Source organism: Ictidomys tridecemlineatus, chromosome 3 (assembly GCF_052094955.1).
Source record: "Ictidomys tridecemlineatus isolate mIctTri1 chromosome 3, mIctTri1.hap1, whole genome shotgun sequence".
In the NCBI taxonomy this organism is placed as follows: Eukaryota; Metazoa; Chordata; class Mammalia; order Rodentia; family Sciuridae; genus Ictidomys; species Ictidomys tridecemlineatus.
Genome location: NC_135479.1, coordinates 40,776,037 through 40,797,218, shown reverse-complemented (window position 1 = coordinate 40,797,218; position 21,182 = coordinate 40,776,037). Strand labels below are relative to the sequence as shown.

General features: G+C 34.4%; 3 protein-coding genes across 14 annotated transcripts in view; 1 reads left to right on the top strand and 2 right to left on the bottom strand.

Moving 5' to 3' along the window:
- The window catches only part of Nf1 (neurofibromin 1), a 252,535-nt gene that overhangs the window by 171,226 nt on the left and 60,127 nt on the right, over positions 1 to 21,182 (top strand). The gene's annotated exons all lie outside the window — the stretch shown is intronic.
- On the bottom strand, positions 145 to 2,667 carry Omg (oligodendrocyte myelin glycoprotein). The gene is made up of 2 exons (XM_005327799.4): positions 2,508 to 2,667; positions 145 to 1,655 (listed from the first exon to the last, which is right to left on the bottom strand). Exons 1-2 carry the CDS (start codon positions 2,508 to 2,510, stop codon positions 327 to 329), a joined length of 1,332 nt encoding a protein of 443 aa, XP_005327856.2. The 5' UTR covers positions 2,511 to 2,667; the 3' UTR covers positions 145 to 326.
- Positions 10,990 to 20,249, bottom strand: Evi2b (ecotropic viral integration site 2B). Its single transcript, XM_005327800.5, has 2 exons — positions 20,110 to 20,249; positions 10,990 to 12,609 (listed from the first exon to the last, which is right to left on the bottom strand). Exon 2 carries the CDS (start codon positions 12,579 to 12,581, stop codon positions 11,226 to 11,228), a length of 1,356 nt encoding a protein of 451 aa, XP_005327857.2. The 5' UTR covers positions 12,582 to 12,609; positions 20,110 to 20,249; the 3' UTR covers positions 10,990 to 11,225.

Sequence of the window (21,182 nt, the reverse complement as noted above, 5' to 3'; positions counted from 1 at the left end):
ATGTTTGACAGTGTAAACATACATAAAATACATATTAAAGTTTAGATGCTTTATATTTTGTGCAATAAATTGAAGCCTTAAAAAGAAAACATTTCATTAAAAAAAATTCATTAGTTTTACTTAAGACAGAAAAGTAGCAGCAAGTACCAAGACATTGTGCACTTCTTTTATTTAAGACAAGTTACTCATTTACATCAGAGTCAGAAATGTAAGACTGGCTTTCTTGAATACTTAACATAGCTTGAATCACTAGTTAGGTAGGGGCATATTTTCCCAACTGTACATCAGGGAGGAGGTTTTCATTAGTTTTAAGAAAATGCCAACCCTCAGCCAGCCAGCATGACCATAGCATTGAGCATTAAGAGAAATGAAACATTTACTTCCCAAGCACATGCCACAGAAGGTAAGCGAGTCTTTACATTTGCAGTTGTTTCTTCCCTCCGTAAGTTAAGGGTTGTGCTTTGTTGAGGCATTTCTGAGAAATTTTTTGGCATGCCACTAGTGATACTTAGGGTCATAGGTGTTGGGGATGATTTTGCTGAGCTAGTGAGGCTTGTGTTTGTAACCATTCCATCTTGGAGATGAATAGTTAGAGTTGCAGCTGCTGCTTCATGTGAATTGATGGTTTCTGTAGATGTATCTTCTGGATAGGGCACCAAAGCCTTATCAGTGCTAGTAAAGGTGGTGGTGTCTTTGCTTAATGTGACACCAAACGTTGTTTCCTTTGTTCGATATTTGGGTATTTTGGTCACTTTGGGTTGAGTTACCATACTCAGAGAATTAATGGTGTCCACTGTTTGCATCCCACTTAAAGTGAATAAACTTGAGGTAAATCCAGAAGGTGTGGGATATATGTTATGTTCCTTCAAGGATGATATCTGGTTAAAACAAGGAGTTCCTATCACATGAGCTTTTGTTTCCATCATCCACTTAAGTAAGTAAGTAATGTTTTGTTTATGGTCACATGACCACCTGTTATTGTGAAGGGTTATTTCTTGCAACTGCAAGAGTTGGTCAAAAGATTGATCTGGAATGAATGTGAATTTATTGTTGTGTAGGTAAAGATGTGTGAGGTTTGTCAGGTTTATTAATGTTCCTGGAAGGATTTGTGTCAAGGAATTATTAGACAGGTCCACAATATGTAGTTTAGAGGGCATGTTGGTTGGAACTGTCCAAAGTTTATTACTGCTGAGGTTGAGGACCTCAAGACTTCTTAATGTATTTTTAATGAGGACAACCTTTTCCAGCATGTTCTTAGAAACATCCAGATATTTAAGGTTCCACTGATAAGCAGTATCAGATTTGTCAAGAAGTTTAATATTGTTGTTAGCAGCAGACATGTTCCAGAGAGACCGAGGTAACTGAGCAGGCAGGCTTTCAAGCCTGTTGTTTGAAATGTCCAGTGTCCTCAGATTGGTATATTGGGTTAACTGGTTATGCAGATCAGTAAAGTGGTTATAAGACAGGTTTAAATGTATAATGTTCTCTTGGAGTCCGGATGGTAATGTAGTCAAGTTTCTGCCTGAACAGTCCACATGCCTGTGTCTCTCTGTACATATACATTGGAGAGGACAAATGCATAAAATACCAGGTGTGAGAAACAGGAGGATGAACAGGCAGGGAGACATTTTCAATATCTGATATTCCATCAAAGCCTGGAAACAAACAGATACACCCTTCTTTTAATATGCAAATACAATTTAGGCATCTGCATGGGTCAGTTAGCATTAGGCAAAATTTTCAATAAACCTCCTTGTTGTTGAGTCTTTTTATAATTGTTCCAGTGATTAAACTAACAAAGCTGCCCTTCATTTATAGTCCAAATGCCTAATCCTTCAATTGGGGCTATGTTGGTTGAGAGAGACTCCCCCCCCACACCACCACCACCACCACAAACATCCTCTTTCCTGCATTTTCTTCTTTATTTTCTCTCTCCTTTTACCATTCTTTTTTCATATTTATCTTCTCAAAGTCTTAATATGATAAATAGCATTATCTGCAAATAGAGTTGAAGTCTTAAGCTATTACTGTGTTTGATAATATGCTTTCTTATTCAGATGGGAAAAAATGGCTGTCGTGTCGGTTTTTTGGGTTGTTTTGTTTTTTAATCTCTGCAGTAATGTAAGAATTAATGTGTGTGTGTATACGATGAGATTTTATTTAGATATTAAACAATTTTTGAAATTTCATTTTTTAAGGATAAATATCCTTGTAAAAACATTTCAAGGCACTTGAAAAATCCAGACCAACACCATACCTCACATTTTGTAAAGTGTGTGGGTTTTTTTTTCCCTGTATATTTCAGTACCAATTCTATAGGAAAAAACATGTATATTTACAAAGTGAATGCATATTAAAAAGACAACCCTCAACTGATACTGCAGCAAATCCCCTGCATGCACTTGCTATTGAATATATATTCAATCCTAATGTTGACTTTTTCTTAAAAAAAGAAAAAGGAAAAAAATTCTGAAGTCCATCTCTTACTGATTTAAATAACAGCTTACCATAGTGTCGTCTTCAACATCAGCATCTCGTTTTCTCCGGGACACTTGAAGCTTAAAGGTCGTCTTGTTCTGGAGAGTCGGAACCGTTGCTGGCTGTGGGCTGTGCTTGCCTGCTCAGCTGCATTGTGTTGCTGTGAGCTGAAGCTCTGCAACCACCTGATCAGTACCACATAGGAGGACTGCAGAGCTGTCATTGGTGCTGACTCAAATTTATTTCAAGAGGTGCACACGCAACAAAATGGACAAAAATTTTTAAAAAAATTTATAGCAGTGAGCATACTTATGTATCTCAGATTTGCTATAGATTGGAATACCTCATGTAAATTAGAGCTGGCCTTTCCTCCTTTCTGTGTATTTATCTGTGGAGCTTGGGCTTCACATTTTAGCAGCTTCCTTATTAACATTCAACTGTGCTTCTTTTTAATGCCTCTACTTTCTTTTTACATATTGAAAAATGTGGAAAATAGATTTGACTTTCCTTGTAAATGGATTTCTAAGATACTGATTTAACTCTTTTTTATTTCTCCATTTTTGTGTTCTTTTCTAAAATGATAAAACTGTCATGTTACCTTTTAAGATATCATGATATAGTGTGGTGATTATTATATTTAATCAGCTTTTCATATTTATCAACCACTTAAATGTTTCGACTTCTCTTTTAAGGAGGTACAGAAGTAATTAATTAGGATTATTTATCTTTATTTTTCTGATACAAAGGATCATTTGACCCAAGATACACACAAGGCATTTTATTTTTGCTTTTTATTTTGCAGTGCTGGGAATCAAACCTAGAGTAGGCTGCACTTAAAATGAACACCTTCTGCTTTTAATTTTCATTTCCCATGATAAAAATAAATGTTTTCTATTTTGTGTATTTGGGGTTAAATATTTTTCTTCATGAAACTTACTGTGGATAGTAAGTAAATATAAATGTTGTTTTCTCCAGAGATATTTTTGGTGCTATGTGAATGATCATTCATTTAGTTTTATGTTTTAGAAATAAAAGTGTTGCCAGACATAGTGATACACGCCTGTAATTCCAGTAGCCCAGGAGGCTGAGGCAGGAGGATTGCAAGTTCAAAACCAGCTTCAGCAAGTTAGCAAGACTCTGTCTAAAAAATAAAAATATAAAAAGGACTGGGGATGTGGATCAGTGGTTAAGTGCTTCTGGGTTCAATCTCTGATATAAAATTAATAATAATAATAATACTATAAATTTCAGAAGATTTATTAAGACTTTGTATTTTATCTTTCTGAGACAGTTTTAAATTTAAAATTACATGACATATGTGAAAAAGAAAACACATGAATGTTATAAAATGAGATTAGATTTAAGAAAGCTTTTACTCCATCCCTTAGTGGATTGATTGTATAATAATCTAAATTTGATATCTAATCAAATCTAATTTCCAGAATGTCCAGTTTATCTTAGAAAAGAAAGCAAGTTATGGTATATTCATTGCTAAATTCTCATCATTTGAAAACCAACAAATATTAAAAATTAATTTTTAATTAATTTAATTAATTAGTTTAAAAAATTATTTTGAGATAGGGTCTGGCCTACTTGCTTAGATTGGCCTTGAACTTATGATCCTCCTGCCTCAGCTTCCCAAGTCACTGAGATTATAGGCATATACTATTATGCCCAGTTTGTAGCTTATTTTCTTAGAAAAGAGACTATACTCTAGAAGTATAAACATTAATATAAAATTAATGTTTCTAAAAATGTATCTACATTTTAATCTGCAACATCAGAAATTTATTATTGATTAGGTGCTTTATTTTCACTTTATTTTGAGGGTTCATTTGGACCCTAGATTCTTTCTATGGATTTCGGAAACCAGTCATCAGTCATAGTATTTAAAAATGAACAGGTTTGACCAGGCATGGTGGCACAACCCTGTAATCCCAGCTGCTAAAATGGCTGAGGCAGGAGGATCGCAAGTTCAAATCCAGCCTCAACAACAGTGAGCTTCTAAGCAACTCAGTGAGACCCTATCTCTAAATAAAATATACAATAGGGCTGGGGATGTGGCACAGTGGTTGAGTGCCCCCTGAGTTCAGTCCCCGGTCGCCAGGGACAGTGGCACATGTCTGTAATCCCAGTGATTGAAGATACTGAGGCAAAAGGATCATAAATTCTAAGCCAGTCTGATCAACTAAACAAGACCCTGTGTCAAAATAAAATTGTTTTTAAAAAAGGATTTGGGGTTATACTCACTGGGTTCAATCTCCAATACTGGGAGAAAATGTGTTAAAAATACTACATACAGCAATATTGTTGTGGAAATAGAGAATGGGTTGCTTTTTGACATTTAAAATTCTCTCAGTTTGTAGATACACTATAACATTACAAGGTATGTTACTAAGGGTCAATTCATTAAACACTTAAATTTATCCATTTTAATTTTACATCACTGTGGAAGTAGAGTTAACCACTCCCATTCGCTAGTACTTGCATTTAAAAGAAGGAAATGTTGTGTCATTAACTAATAGATTCAAATGAATTTAGGTTTAGTCTGTATCAGGATTAGGTTTCACTGCATATAATATAAACTTTTAATGCAATGGTTGTGACAGTGTGTTATTTCAACTTTGGGGACATGCTTTATTGTTTCATTTTATTCAGAGATTTCTATGAAATTCTCAAAGAAAAACGAGGATCATTTCAGTGTGTTATGTTCTTACACTTTTAGAAATTCTCATGATATAAAATAATTCTATATTACTATTATTGAAAGTAGAGTAGTTCTTTATAATATTTATTGTTTTTTAACAGCTTATTTTAGATTACTATTTAAATACATAAGTTACATTTTTAGAGTCAGCTGAGGTAAAAAATTACATCTATGTGGACAACTAATCTATATTAAGCAGTAAATTAATTTACATGTTCTTTGTTCTTCTGTGTACTAGGATATATTACCCAACTTTGCAAAAGATATGAAAGACCACCATCTGGGAAATGGCTTGCTTATGTTAATCAGTAGTTTCAGTATTCCTTTATTTCTTAAGTTGATCTGAAATAATCAAAAGTCAGAGGTCTATCTGGTTTTGATTGATTGAATATCCCTTATCTGAAACGCATGGGACTAGAAGTGTTTCAGATTTCAGAGTTTCTTTGTGTGGGGGTTTTATTTTTTTTAATATGTGCATACACTTTACCAGTTAAGTATCCCTAATCTTAAAAGCTGAAATCTGAAATCTCTGAAATCCAAAACTTCTATTGAGAACATAGCATTGGATTTTTGGATTAGGGATGCTTAACCAATAATATAGTTAGGTATATTGACTAAACTTCTTTCTGAAAACAAGAATACTCAATGAAGTATTTTTAAAGCCTGGAAGAGCTGGGCATGGTGGTGCACACCTGTAATCCCAGCAGTTTAGGAGGCTAAGGCAGGAGGATCATAAGTTGGAGGCCAGCTTCAGCATTTGTCAAGCCCTAAGCAACTTAGTGAGACCCTGTCTCAAAATAAAATATAAAAAAGGGCTGGGGAAGGCTGGGGTTTTGGCTCAGTGGTAGAGCACTTGCCTAGCACATGCAAGGCCCTGGGTTTGATCCTCAGCACCACATAAAAATAAATAAAATAAAGGTATTGTATCCAATAACGACTAAAAAATATTTTTTAAAAAAGGGGTGGGAGGCGTGCTGGGGATGTGACTCAGTGGTTAAGTGCTTCTGGGTTCAATCCCTGGTACCAAAAACAAAACAAAAAAATATGGAAGGACTGACAAAATAGAAATTATCATATCAAAATCCAAGTGCATCAGTGTCTTCACCCATTTTCCCACTCCTTTTTTCCCTTCAGTTCTCTAGATGTCCTTGATTCTGGATTAATCTGTTTGCTTCTTTAGAAGGATTTAATTTGTTCTTCTGCCTCCTGTATTTCCTATAAATGATTCCTAACAGTATTAACATAATTGCTTGATTATCATCATCCCACAGTAGTTTTAAAATAATACCGGTACTGCTATAACTGGATTACAAACTATTGAATAAAGTTAAAGATTTCTTTGTAGCTGCATTCTTGGAATATATTTCACTAATGGCATATAGGCAGTTGTGGATTGTTTTTGGTTTTGGTATTTGTCACTAAGCCATATCTTTAGTCATTTTCTTTTTTTTAAAACAGGATCTCACTAATGTTGGTGAGGCTGGCCTCAAATTTGAAATCCTCCAGTCTCAGCCTCATGAGTTGCTGGGATTTATAGGCGTGTACCACCATGCCCAGCTTCAATTCTTGTGTTCTAATACAACTTGAAATAATTATTTTCTTTCTTTTTAATGTTTATTTTTCAATTGTAGGTGGACATAGTATTGTTATTTTATTTTTATGTGGTGCTGAAGATCAAATCCAATGCCTCATGCATGCTAAGTGAGCACTCTACCACTGAGCCACAAACACAGCCCTAATTATTTTCTTTATATTTCTGTATCACCAACTTGATATATAGTTAGTGTTTTAGTTAGCTTTTTCGCTGCTGTGACCAAAAGACCTGAAGAGAACAATTAGAGGAGGAAAAGTTTATTTTGGGCTCATGGTTTCAGAGGTCCATAGAGGGCTAGCTCCATTCTTGAGGGCCTGAAGTGAGGCAGAACATCAGGTCAGAAGTGTGTGACAGAGGGAACGACTCAAAACAATACAGCAGAAGCCAGAGAGAGACTCCACTTTCCAGATACAAAATATATGCCTCAAAGGCACACCTCTGGGAACCTCCCTTCTCCAACCACATCCTGTCTACCTTCAGCAATCACTGGATAGTTAATCCTTAGCAGGGGATTAATTCTCTGATTGGGTTAAAGTTCTCATAACCCAGCCATTTCACTTCTAAGTTTTCTTGCATTGCCTTTGGGGGATACCTCACATTCAAATCATAATCGGTTCATTTATTTTTCAGTTTTGGTTTTTAGGGATCACTCAAGTCAAAATTATGCAACAAGAAATATTGACAGAAATCTTGCTTCTCTGACTGCTTCATCCTATTTCTTTCCTTCCCCTATTGGTGACTATTTTTATTAGCTTTTAGTTGTGTTTTAACAGTATTTCTTTTTACAAACGTACAGAAACACATGTGTATGTGTATTTTATGTTCTTATCCCCCCCTTATATGAAAGGTTGCATACCATATACACTGTTATGTAACTTAGTTTCTTCTTTTTTTTTTAATATTTTTTTTTAGTTGTGATGGACCTTTATTTTATTTATTTTTATGTGGTGCTGAGAATTGAACCCAGTGCCTCACACTTGCTAGGCAAGAGCTCTGCCATTGAACCACAATTCCAGCCCATTTTTTCCCACCTTAATAATTATTTTGAAGATTTCTCCATCTTTTTTTTTTTAAAAGAGAGAGGGAGAGAGAGAGAGAGACAATTTTAATACTTATTTTTTAGTTTTCGGTGGACACAACATCTTTGTTTTGTATGTGGTGCTGAGGATTGAACCCGGGCCGCACGCATGCCAGGCGAGTGCACTACCGCTTGAGCCACATCCCCAGCCCTTTCTTTAGTATTTTTAATAATGCTTTTGTTTTTTGACTTTTATAAGTTTTATGTAAATCTTTTTTTTCTTTTTATTACTTTTAGTTGATTCTCAGCTAGGAAAATGTTGTCCCACCTCCAGATTATAAAGGAATTCAGCTTTATTTGCTTGTTAAGAAAATAATTTCATATTTTGTGTAAAATGTGGCTCCCGTTTTGTCTTTTCCAAATATCTGATTGTCCCAACACTTTTTCCCACTGTTGATATTTGAAGTCTGTTTCTGAGCTTTTGATTCTGCCCCATTGATCTGTTTGTTTAATCATATGCCAGAACTATAATGTTTTAATTATGTTGGTGCTCATGTATTTTGCTACTTTACTTTTTGGTTAGAATTAGATAATATCAACAATTTCAGATTACTCTTGTCTGAGTCATTGTGTCCCCACAGCCTCCACCATCACCAAATAGAATACTTGTTTTATATATATGTGCACGTGTGTGTTTATATATTCGTGAATAAATTGGGTGTTCTTTGGTTCTAGATTGAGGGAAAGAATGTTAGATCAGGAGCAAACTCAGCTTTTGGTACTATTTCTAAGCAAGTCTGTTGCTCTCCCTGGTCCTGTTTTCTCAGCAGTTAACAAACAAAAAAGAATTGAATTAGATGGTCTTTAGCTTGTTTCTGAATCTGGTTATTGCAGATCTGGTAAGAGCACCACTGGTATGTGGTATGACTGTCAGTCTACTTTTATTCCCTTGAGCCTTGTCCTTTGCTGTTTTTATGAAATAAACTCTTTTTTTCTGGATCCCAGTTCTTTAACCTTTTGCTGAAGTTTTTCTTTGTTCCAGCATTTTCTTCTCTCCTGTGTTTCTCATATTAGCTTCCATTTCATCCTTCTAAGTAAGCAAGGATTACAACTATTTGGCCATTTAGTTTCCTCTGCCCTCAGTAGGGGAACATGGCATGCAGTAAACATGAATTGTTTTTCCCAGCAGAGAATTTCTTTTAAAAAACAAAACTTCACAGCTGCTGTCAGTAGTCTTTTCTTCTGTTGTTCAAAGAACCGAAAGAAAAAACTTGCCTATAGTATTCGAAGAAATCAAACAAAACTCTGATCTGGTCATCAGCTCCTATTTTATCTAAGAGTTTTTCTTTTTCTATATTTCTCATCCTTTAAGCAGTCAAGAAGGAAGGTGTTGACAAGGACAAAAATGTGGAAAGAGCCCTTTAGGTAACTAACTACCTTGTATGTGAAATTTATGGGTTAAGATGATTCAAGGTATATCAAAGACTTGATTAAAGATAAACACATCTTATCATTTACCATAACCAAAATATTTAAAATTCCAAAGAATAGCAAGAAATTCTTCAACTCCTGATAGTTGCTGGGTAAATTAGCCCTAAAAATGCTAAGTTAGAAAAACACACACAAAAAACTTTTTAGTTAGAAAAGAAGAGAACCAATTCAATATGATGATAAACATCGTGCTTATTCAGGAATAGTAAGTAGCTTGAAGAATGCTTGCTGGATAAAAAGTGTTAATGATCAGTAAGAAATGGCTTAGAAGATTAAAGGACTAATGTTATATAGAAAATTCCAAAGTCTAAAAGCCTTATTATTTTTTTTAATTAAAGATGGAATTTTATTAGTTTCTTGAAAACTGGTACTACCAATAAATACTGTATTCTCTTCTGAAAAATCCCAGAACTATGAAAGATTCTCCAAGGCTAAGCTACCAGTAAGGTTACCACATTTCATGCTAAGTCTCTCCCATTGGAGTTCATTTGGGAATAAAGAGGAAAAATATGTGCTTGTTGGGCAAAGAAGCACTACTGCAAACCTAAGCTGGCATGTCCGAAAGTTCAGACCATGATTGCTCTTCATCTTCATTTTGACAAACATTGGTCTCATCACTATTCTGATATCTCACATTTATCACCTGTCAGGTAGTGGATAAAAGATGAAATATTTTGCATTTTAAAAAGTTTGTTTAAAAACAACTTTTAGGGCTGGGGTGTGGCTCAGTGGTAGCGTGCTTGCCTAGCATGTGTCAGGCTCTGGGTTCGATTCTCAACACTACATATAAACAAATAAATGAATAAAGGCCCATTAATAACTAATAAAAATTTTTAGGAAAAAAAAAACAACTTTTATGCCTCAAAAAATGTTGGGGATATGCCACTGGGTTCAATCCCTGGTAGCAAAAAATGCAAGCTTCAATGTATAGTGACAAAAGGTTTCTTTCTCCCTCTCTTCCTAACACTTCATTTTGTTTAGGTGCTTTAGGTGTATAAGGAAGTGACTTTTTTTTTATTCCAGTGCTGAGAATTGAACTTACTGAGAATTGCACTTACTAACCAAGCACTCTACTACTGAGCTATTTCCAGCCCCAGGAAGTAACTTTCTTTTTTTTTTCTTCAATATTTTGTTTATTTAGTTGTAGGTGGACACAATTCCTTTATTTTTATTTTATGGTGCTGAGGATCGAACCCAGAGCCTCGCACATGCTAGGCAAGCGCTTTACCACTGAGCCACAACCCTAGCCCCTCATCCCGTAAGTAACTTTCTAAGTAGGCTAGTTTAAAATATTGCACTCTCAGCATGATGGGAAAAATGCTAGCATTTCATGGTATTTCATGGTGCATGCTCATATTTTTTTCAGGGCAAAGTCCTAAGTCAACCCTATAGTTTGATGTTTTAATATGTTTGTTTTACTATTTCAAGTGAGACCAAAGAGGAAAATTTTTTTATTCACAAACATTTAAGTATTTCCTTCTCATAAACTTCGAATATTTATTTAACATTTAAGGTATAAATTTAAAACTTGGAATATATACTTAATATTCCTTCCGAAACTTTGAAATGAAAAAATTAAATTGCATTTATTTAAGACAAGTTTATATAAAGCTTTTCAGGAAAAAAAAAGTCTGTTGGGTAGTAAGAAATACATGTCAATTGCTAGGTTTCAAAATATGTAAGTTATTGACATATATAATGTTCACATGTAAAATGTACTTTAATGGCAGGTTTTATAGCTAATAAATATATCATTGTTTTATAATTTAAAAAAAATTCGCTTATACACGTGGGTTTTGTATACATTTCTGGTAGTTCCTGAATAAAAAATTGAAATTGGCTACCAATTTAACATTTTATATATTACATCACTTGAGGAATAATAGAAGATAGAGTCATTTAAAGATAAAAGATTGGCTAAAAGTAAGTTGTGATATTTACAATAATTCTGCAGGTGGTGGTGGCAGAGAATCATTAAAATCTTGATTAGAGTCAGGAAGTATAGAAAACTCTTGACACTGGATCTCATTGTTGGAATCTTCTTGATTTTTTATAAAATCTTCTGGTGGCAAGGGCAAATTAAATGAGTCAGGGCATGATGTAAATGACTGTTTGGTTTTAGAATTGTGATCTTCAGAGTCTTGATTCAGACTGTTCAGAGTTGGTTGGAAATTAGTAGGATCATTTGGAAGAGGAGGTACACTTGTCATTATGTGTTTGTCAAATTGGTTACTCTCTCGTCCTTCCAAATCAAGGAGGGGAGGTGGTGGAGGCAGATTAAAATCTTGATTAGAATCATCTGAAGAAGAAACAGCGGTACCAATTGTTGACCCATCAGCACTGTCATCTGATGTACCATTTACTTGATCTTTTATTTTCTCTGTTTTGGGGTCGTTGGCATCTTCAATGTTTTCACTTGATTGAAACAACTTAATTTCTAAGTCATCTGCTAAAAGTGTGCTTTTGCTGGGTTTCCAGGTCATAAGTGAAACAATTGATGTACGTTTTGTGGATACTTCATTTTCCCTAATGTTATCCATACATATATCAGGGGTTTCTCCATCAGCAAATGGAGACCTACCTGCCCAGTTTTGATCATTTAAAACTGGTTTTCTCAAGCATTTCCATAGTACAATTACAATTATAGCTACGAGCATAGAAGTCAGAATTGTACCGATTAATATGGCAGTTATTGAATTATAATTATTTGAAATTCTTTTGTTAGTGGTAGTTTCTAAATTGAACCTTGGTGTATTCCCAGGTAAATTTTGGACAGCTGGTGTTGACTGTATGGATAGATAACCAACAGTCGGTAGCACTGATTTTCTAGAAGATGTGTCTACAGGTAACGACGTTTGTTGAGTAGGAGTGTAGGAAAGTGATGATGTTGATGGTTGTCTGGTAGAAGTGTGGGCAGAAGGCGGTAGTTGTCTGGTAGAGGTTGACATATCTGATGCTGTTTGTGAGAATGAAGTGCTGGCTACTGCTGTTGGTTGATTGGTGATGATATAGGTAAGTGGTCTAGCAGGAGTATATTCTGTTGGTTTTCCAGAAGGGGTACGGATAGCTGATATTGTTTGTCCGGCAGTGACTTTGACAGATGTTATTGATTGTTTTGGTTGATCTGAAAGATTCTCTGTTGTGTTTTGAACATTAGCTGAGCTATATGGCATTGATGATATAAATAAAGTGGATTGTGGTTGCTTTTCTGTTGTATTTGCTTCTGTCCCTGAGCAAAATATACTGTTCAGGTATCCAGAAAACAAAATTAAGATGAAATATTTGGAATCCATTTGAGATCTGTTTCCTCTTTACCAGTAGCTTTATAATTAAAAACAGAAAGAAAGAAAGAAAAAGACAATTAAGTATCATTTGGTATCTTAAGTTATTTAGTTACATTTGACTTTACATCACAATGCCTGGCATAAAGCAGGTGGGTACCCAATTAATGTTTATTATTCTAATTTATACTTGACAAACTGTAGGCTAGCGTAAATAACTCTTGAATATACTCCAACTTATCATATAGCATTTGGACCTCTTAGGTAGTAATGTCTTGTTTCCCTTTGGGATGGGGGTCTCACTGTGTTGCTCATGCTAGACTTGAACTCAGAATTCTTCAGCATCAGCCTCCCTGGGGCTATAGGTATGCATTACCATACTCAACTCTCTTTTTATATTATTTTTTAATTTTTTAGTTGTAGTTGGACACAATACCTTTATTTTATTTGTTTATTTTTATGTGGTGCTGAGGATCGAACTCAGGGCCTTGCACATGCTAGGCAAGCGCTCTACCGTTGAGCCACAACCCCAGCCCCTCAGCTCTCTTTTAATCCTGGTATAAGATCTGTATTTGGCCCTGCAGCCCCTCTAGCTTTCTTGCATTATATTCCTTCATCTTATATCATACTTCTCAGGTGCATAGGCTCATTATGCTTGGTCCAAATGCTGTCTACTTTTTCTCATCCTCTGTTACTAGAAATGTGTTGATTCTGCTGCCTTGAAGAACACTATTGATCTCCTCCTACCTTGATCCAGTTGTCTTTACTTAATTGTCTTACATTTGCCACTACTCACTATTCCCTCACTAGTGTTTGAATAGCTCTTTGAAATACTGTCTTCCTTCATGTCAATTTCATTAGCTCCTCTTTTTCTCCTATCTCCTAAATGTAGATACTTGATATTCACTTCTCCCTCTTACCTACTTTTCTTTGTTCCTGTAAGATTTTAAATCACATCTTTATGTCATAACTCCCAACCTGTGAACATTCCATGTATGTATTTCACTCTCAGCAAATTGAACATGTTGAAAATGTAATTCATCTTTATCTCAAAGCTGTCACAGAGAACTCTCACAATTTTTTTTTTCGTACCAGTGATCAAACCCAGGGGCACTTAACCATTGAGCCACATTCCCAGCCCTTTTTATATTTTATTTAGAGACAGGGTCTCCCTGAGTTACTTAGGACCTCACTAAATTGCAAAGTCTGGCTTTGAAGTCACAATCCTCCTGTCTCAGCCTCCTGAGCTGCTGGGATTACAGATTCTCTTTTTTGATTAATCATATGTGCACTAAGTTCATTGTATTGGTAATCTTTGTGGTATCCTCAGTGTCTAGCATGCATACCTATGCTAAAAAGCATATATTTTTTAAAAGAATCAATTCAAGGGGCTGGTATTGTGGCTCAGTGGTAGAGTACTTTCCTAGCACGTGTGAGTCACTGGGTTTGATCCTCAGCACCATGTAAATGTAAAATAAAGATATTGTGTCCACTTAGAACTAAAAAATAAATATTAAAAAAAAAAGAAAATCCAACTCAAAATCATAGGCTCAATATCTAGACGGATCTCCAAACCTGGTCAAGTCACCCTTATCCATTTTTTCAAACACACCTGCTGCTAACTTTCATTAGTCTATTGCCAAACACCATATTTGTGTCAGGTCCTGTCTAGGTTTAGGTTATTTAAAAAAGTTGCCAGGCACAGTGACTCATGTCTGTAATCCCAGCAGTTCAGGAGGCTGAGGCAGGAAGAAGGTGAGTTCAAAGCCTCAGCAACTTAGTAAGGCCCTAAGTAACTTATCAAAACCCTGTCTCTAAATAAAGTATAGAAAGGGGCTGGGGATATGGCTCCATGGTTAAGCGCCCCTGGATTCAATCCCTGGTACACACAAAAAAAATAGTTTCTGCCTTTCAAGTGTTCCAGATTCTTTTAGTAGCTAAACATGTATTTTAAAAAAAAAAGACAATAATTTAATAAACTTTCTCACAAAAGTATTTAGGAAATGCACAGAGGAACTAATTTAGTCTGGGAGGGCTTCAGGAAGGTTTCCCAGAAGAGTGAAACTGGAACTAAGTCTTAAAAATGAGAACTAATTAAGCAATAGGGGCTTGGGAAAACTAGCCATTTTTTGGAAGGTAGAGCTTTTTGTGAGATGTGGTAATAATAAAACTTCAAGAATTAAGTTCCAGTTTTATCTCTGCCACTTAACTTCATATCTAACCACAAGCACTAGTCACTTAATCTCTCCTGTTGTCAGTTGCCTTATCTCTATAATAAGGAACTATATATAGGAAGACAACTTTCAGTTCTGAGTGCAGCATATTGTTTTGTGTGTCATCAAACACAATGGTAACTACCAGCTATTTCTTAACCTGTGGGAAAGGAAAATCTCAGTGTTAGATCCTGGTGTATATATAACTATTTTTCCTATGATTTATAGAAAGTCTAACAGAGAGAGATGTGAAACTCTGTTTGAAGGTACAATAAAAGGTTTCTAAAACAGACTTTTCACCATACTTGAGTAGTTTTCACTGCTTATCCTACACCAGCTAATGTGCAGTGATGGTAAATGACCCTATTTGAGAAAAAAAGACATTGAAATTTTTTCCCCATTCTATCTTTTCCTTTGTACTGTCTTTCTCTTTAATGCTTCGAGTTTAAATTTTAAAATAGTTCTTTCACCTTTCCTGCCCACTGCTGATGAAAAACATTCATGATCTGGTTTACTACTCCTTTGCTTGAGGGTTCTCCGTTTCAGTCAAAGTAAATCTTCTAAACTGAGTTTTCTTCCTTACATAAATTTGTAAACCCATACCTTTCTCTCTAAACAGATACCTTTTAATTATGCTGTTTTCCACCATGTTAGAATGTGGTTTTCCCCATACCTATTCTCTTCCCCCTTCAAACTGTGTATCTGAACCTGTCTTCTTCTTATAGACTTCAGTTTAAATTTCCCTTCTTGAACCAAGTTCTCTGTGACTGACCACAGCCCAGAGTTCAGCTATTCCCTGAATCTTCCTAGTTCTTACTGTCTTTATGGTTCCTTAGACACTTTCATGTGTGTACCTCACTCACACTTCTATTCTCTCAAGTAATGTTTTTTTTAATCACTTGGCTTCTCATATTTTGTTTGTATTATTTTCTCAAGCAAGATTATAAAGAACTTTGACAAAAGCAGAATGAAACAAAAAAGAAAAATATTTATCTAGAACAACTGTGTTGTACCATCCATCCCAGATATTTTACATACATCTTACTTCATTTAATATTTAAATGACTTTATGAAGAATGACTCTTGATTTATAAATAAAGTGGCAGATTCAAATGAGTTAAGCAGTTTGCCCATGTTATATCACTGTTAGTGATAGACTGGGAACTTGTGCCCAGGACCATCTGATTTCAGAGCTTTACTATTTTTCTTTTCTTTTTTCCTTCCTTCCTTTCCCAGATTCATCATACTTCATTCTCTTGCCACCCCATCATTATAGTCTTAGTTTATTTTACTGCGTTATTTGTTCAAAGCTTACATTCTTTCTAATGCCCCTCACTGTCTCATGTTTTTGTATTTTAATTCCTCTGCAATATAATACCTTCTACATTAGGCATTCTGAAAACAAACATTTAACCTCTATAGGACTTCTTGGTTCCTTTCCATTTTACTTTTTCTTAAGACTTCTACCAGGCTGGGCATGGTATCACATGCTTCTGATCCCTGCCACTTGGGAGGCTGAGACAGGAGGGTTGCAAGTTTGAGGCCAGCCTCAGCAACTTAACAAGAACTTCAACAATTTAGTGAAGAGCTGCCTCAAAATAAATAAATAAATGGGGCTGGGTTTGTGGCTCAGTGGCAGAGCGCCTGCTTTACACATGTGAGACACTGTGTTTGATCCTTAGCACCACATAAAAATAAATAAACAAAATAAAGATATTGTGTCCATGTATAACTAAAAAAGTATTTCAAAAGAATTTAAAAGGGCTGGGATGTAGCTGAGGTGTGAAGTGTCCCTAGGCTCAGACTCTAGTACTTAAAAAAAAAAAAAAAACCTGCTACCAGAAGAATATAAACAGAGAAAGCAAAATATTAAGTCAGTACATTATTTTTTTGTTCACTTAAAAAAATGTTTAAAAGGAGAAAATCTGAAACTTAGCAATAATATTAGGATTTGAGTTATCTCTAGGTGCAATTCCAACCTACCTACTATTCTTATAGCCTCCAAAAAGAAGGGTGGTGGGGAGGCTTTGTTAGAAAATCTTATTCTTTGGAGTTTATTTTTTTAAATATTTCTAGAAAATGCTTTGCAAAGCAACAGAACATATAGGCCATGAGCTGTCTTCGGCTAGAAATATTTCCTCCTTTGTGACTTTGCTTAAAATAAAGCAACCATATGGTTCCTCTTTTTAGTTAGCTGTAAAAGGCAGTCGAGGAGGAAAGAGCCCAAGCAGAAACACAAATAAACTCAGTGGAGTTTGTAAAATCAATTGTGGTAGGTTTATATCCTCTTGTATCAATAGGAAGTTAGTAGAACCCACTGTGAAGTTTTCACTTGTCATTTAAGGGTTACAACAACAATTCCACTTTTTACCTCTCCTACCACTTTTCCCCACTCTTCAGGTGATTTTTTTTTTTTTACCCTTTTAGGATCTGAGTATCAGAATATTGGAGTCTGTTAGAATCATACTACAGCCATTTAGAATAGTTCAGAAAAGGAGTAAGATTTAAAAAAAGACTAAGTAGAAGTGGATATACTGGTGAAAAAATGGACTTTTTTCAAGACTTAGTGTTATTGCAAAAGTACAGAAAATTATTTAACATACATGCTTTTAGCATGTAGGTGGTATGTATGTGAAGTGCATTGTTTCTGCAGGGGAAGAAGATAGTAGAAAGAACAATATGGGACAGAGAAATGAAAAAGAGAAGAAAATTTAGAAGAATATGAAAAGAGGATGTAAAGAAATACAAATAGCAGAAGAGAAAAATGAAACAAAAATTATAGGAAGTAACAAAGAAAAATTTAAAAAACAACTAAAAGCAATATGATTATGTAATTAGCAAGAAGTTACTAAAGAAAGTTGAAGTGGATAAGATGTAGTTGGAGGAAAAGATTAAAGGACCAAACTACAAAGTGCTACTCCCTGTCACTGGCCTGTTTGTGGGTATGGGAACCAGCAGAAAGGAGCTGTCTGTCCAAGATGGAGGATTCTAATGAATCAGCCTCTCAAGCTCATTTAGTTTTAATTGCACACTGTCTGCTGTAAGGATCTTTAAGATTCTTCCCATCCCTCCCTCCCCCAAAACTATCCAGATGTATACCTGCTAATCACTTCAAAGAACCTATTCCCATTCTGTGTAGGATTTGTCTAGAAATCCTTTAATCTCTTACTCAGGCAAATCTTAAATTTGTCAACCTTCATAAGAAAGTATTTATTCATTATTTTAGGCTGACACTTTGAGGCTTTAATCAATAAGCATGTTAAAGGCAGTTAACAGTGAAGCAGGAACCCCATGTATTAGACATGTTGTCATGAATATAATGCACAAGTACATGAAGGGTCCAACATTTAAAATTGATGATGTTAAGTTGGATATGATAGGAAATATTATCTTTTAAAAGGGAATCAAAAAGATTTGGAGAATATATCATAGGTAAAAAGGCAATAGTAGATGGCTATATCAAAAATCGTATCTATCTATATTCCAGTTACTTTGAGATAATAAAAGTTATAGTGCAAATATAATAGATTAAAATTTAGTAGTAGTGGTATTTCCAACTAGAGAAGTTTTGAAACCATAAAAGGAGGAAAAGAACAGTTCTGTGTCTTGAGGAAGAGCAGAAAATGAAATTAATATTGAATTACAGAAGGTAGTATTTGATGACCATGTTTTATCAATAGTAATAAGTATCATCTAAAGAGCCCCCCAAAAATGCTAGGCACTATTCTATTTTAATGAGCCAGAGGGTAGTATTTTCATCTTATAAAAAGGGAAACTGAGAGAATTTATATATTATAGACAAGTGTCACAGCTCTAAGTAGTGGCACTAATAAGCTGTGCCAGTGTCGTACCAGAGCCCTTTCCATCTACTACATGCTGTGCGGCCTTTCATAGCAGAATTATAAATGTTTTATGAAGGAAAAAGATATAAGCTCTCTGGAAATCAATATGTGAGCAACTTTTGGAGGTAGGCTTGCATATAGAGTAGGAAAAGAACTACCAGAAAGCCTGTGTTGGTCCTGTGATTCTGTGAAAAACAGCTATGGGAGTTTTTAATGGTTATCCTATCAGTTATCTTATTTAGAAAGTTCACTGGGAAATCTGTGGTACTTTCTTAAAGATTAGGTATTAAAAGGTATTAGATTTATGTTTACCAAATTCAAATTTGTTCAGAATTGATAATTTTACATCTAAGTAGAATTATGTAGGAATTAGTTGAAAAACAGATGCTATTAAACATTGAATTAGACTTTTTTAAGACTTGTCTTTTTTAGATAAGTCTTATCTTTAAAAAAATCTTTTCTTTTTCCAGCTTCTGTAATAACTTCTTACAAGTAATCCATTTAGAAGAAATTCAAAGTGTACTACTATAAGAGAAAGTGTTTATGAAGTGTTGAGATAGAATATAAACCACTGTGAATTTATTCCTTGAAATTGCAGATCTGTGTAGACTTTTTGCAATGTTTTTATTTAGAGGACAAATCTACTTTGTAATTGCCCAGTTTACTCACAGTGTAAACATCTTTTGTATGCATTAACAGTTTTCTGTTGTTTATTCTGTGTTTTTTTTCCTGTATCTTTATTAAAGTCTCAGATAAGAATATGTGACATAAACATGCAGATGATATGAATATATGTGAACATTCTGTCATAACATTTTTGCTTAGGGAGGTTTTAAAATGAATTACAGTATTTTCATTATTACTTATATGAAATTCTATTTCTATAAAAATAATAATCAAGTACATCATCTTTTTATTTCTTTTTAAATTAAGTGAAGTGACCTATGGAATCTAAAGAGGATTAAAAAAATAATTTAAATCTATACATTATATTGTAGATAGGAAAATTTTATTAAAAGCAAATTAGAATATTGTGTTTATATGTGTGTGTGGTGCTGGTGAACAAAGCAGGACTTCATGCTAGATAGTCACTCAACCACTGATCTACATCCCCAATCCCTAGAAATTTTAACATTATTTTAGTCAAAGCTCATAGAATCTAATTTTATTTGTAGTCCTTAGATTTATCTTCTATGGCTGTATTTATTTCTTTTCATTTTAAAACTAAGGTTAACAAACATTTTGATTAAGTCAATGGACTTATAATTATAAAAACCTAGGGGAAAAAATCTTTCTCTAAGGCAAGCTCAACACTTGAGTATTTTTTAATTCCATTCAGTAAATTAATGAAAACCTGTTACAGACATCTATAAATTATAAAAGAGTTGAATTTAAGTTTTAAATACTATTAATATATTAGTTTTTAAAATACATTTTGTATAAAGCAAAAAGTAAACCAGATGGCCCATGTGAAAATTTTCTTACCTGTTAACTTCTTTTGCAGAGTGCCAAATTGTTGTTCTAATAGGACATGTTGGTGTTTTGGCTAAGAAAGCAAAAGGGGTGATTCACCTCAGATTAAAAGTGGTCCTCTAGTCACTAAAATGGTTTCTGCAGAACAGAGGAAGTTTATCAATAGCTCTTGCCGGAAGTGCAATAAGCCACAAAATGACTAAGAAATGTACTACTATAACAGAACTTATTTTGAAACACAATTTGGAGCTATGTGATTTGAATGCTTTTAATTAATGTTTCTAAGTAAACATTTGAGATGTGGTAGTAATGTGATTATATAATTTAAATATTTAAAATGGAGTCCTGAAGAGAAAATTGTGTATTCTAAGGGGAAAAAAGCTGCCAGTTGTGTATTACCCATAATTAGATTCTTCTAGTAAAAATTAAATATGTTGTGTTCTGTTTACTTATGTGACCTTAAGGAAGTTGCTGTACTTCTGAGTAACCATTTTCTCCTCTGAAGGAATATTTCTCATGTTGGGTTATTGTGAAAATTAAATAACCATTTATGAATGCTTTACACACAGTAGGTAACCATTTAATGGTAATGTTATGTCTTCATTCATAATATAGGCAAAAGACAGCCCAAGTAAGAGAGTAAATTATTCTCACCAAATGCTTTTTTATTTTTATTTTTTGAAGTGCTAGAGGTTGAACCCAAGGTCATGTGTGTGATGGACAAGTGCTCTACCAGTAAGCTACATCCCCAGTACCATATACTTTTTAAAATAAGAAATTAAGTGGGCAAACTATAGTGAAAAAGTCTGTCTGAATGAAAATTTCTTTGTGCAAGTTCTTTCATCTTCATCTGAAAAATGAAGATTGTAATCCCTAATTTGCTATGAGATTAAATAAATGTATAAGTGCCTTGAATAGTGTGTATTATAGTAGGTAGGTAACTATCAACTCACGTACTACTTCCCCTGATCACTGCAGGAGAATACGGATTATTATGGCCTAGTTTAAAGTACTTATAACTTTATTCAAAAAAGTAACAGAACAAAATTAAATGTTATAAGATTTTGCCTCACTATTTTAAAATC

Bases quoted from the DNA above. Each gene is read 5' to 3' on its own strand.
- Evi2b (XM_005327800.5), bottom strand. From the start codon at position 12,581: ATGGATTCCAAATATTTCATCTTAATTTTGTTTTCTGGATACCTGAAC.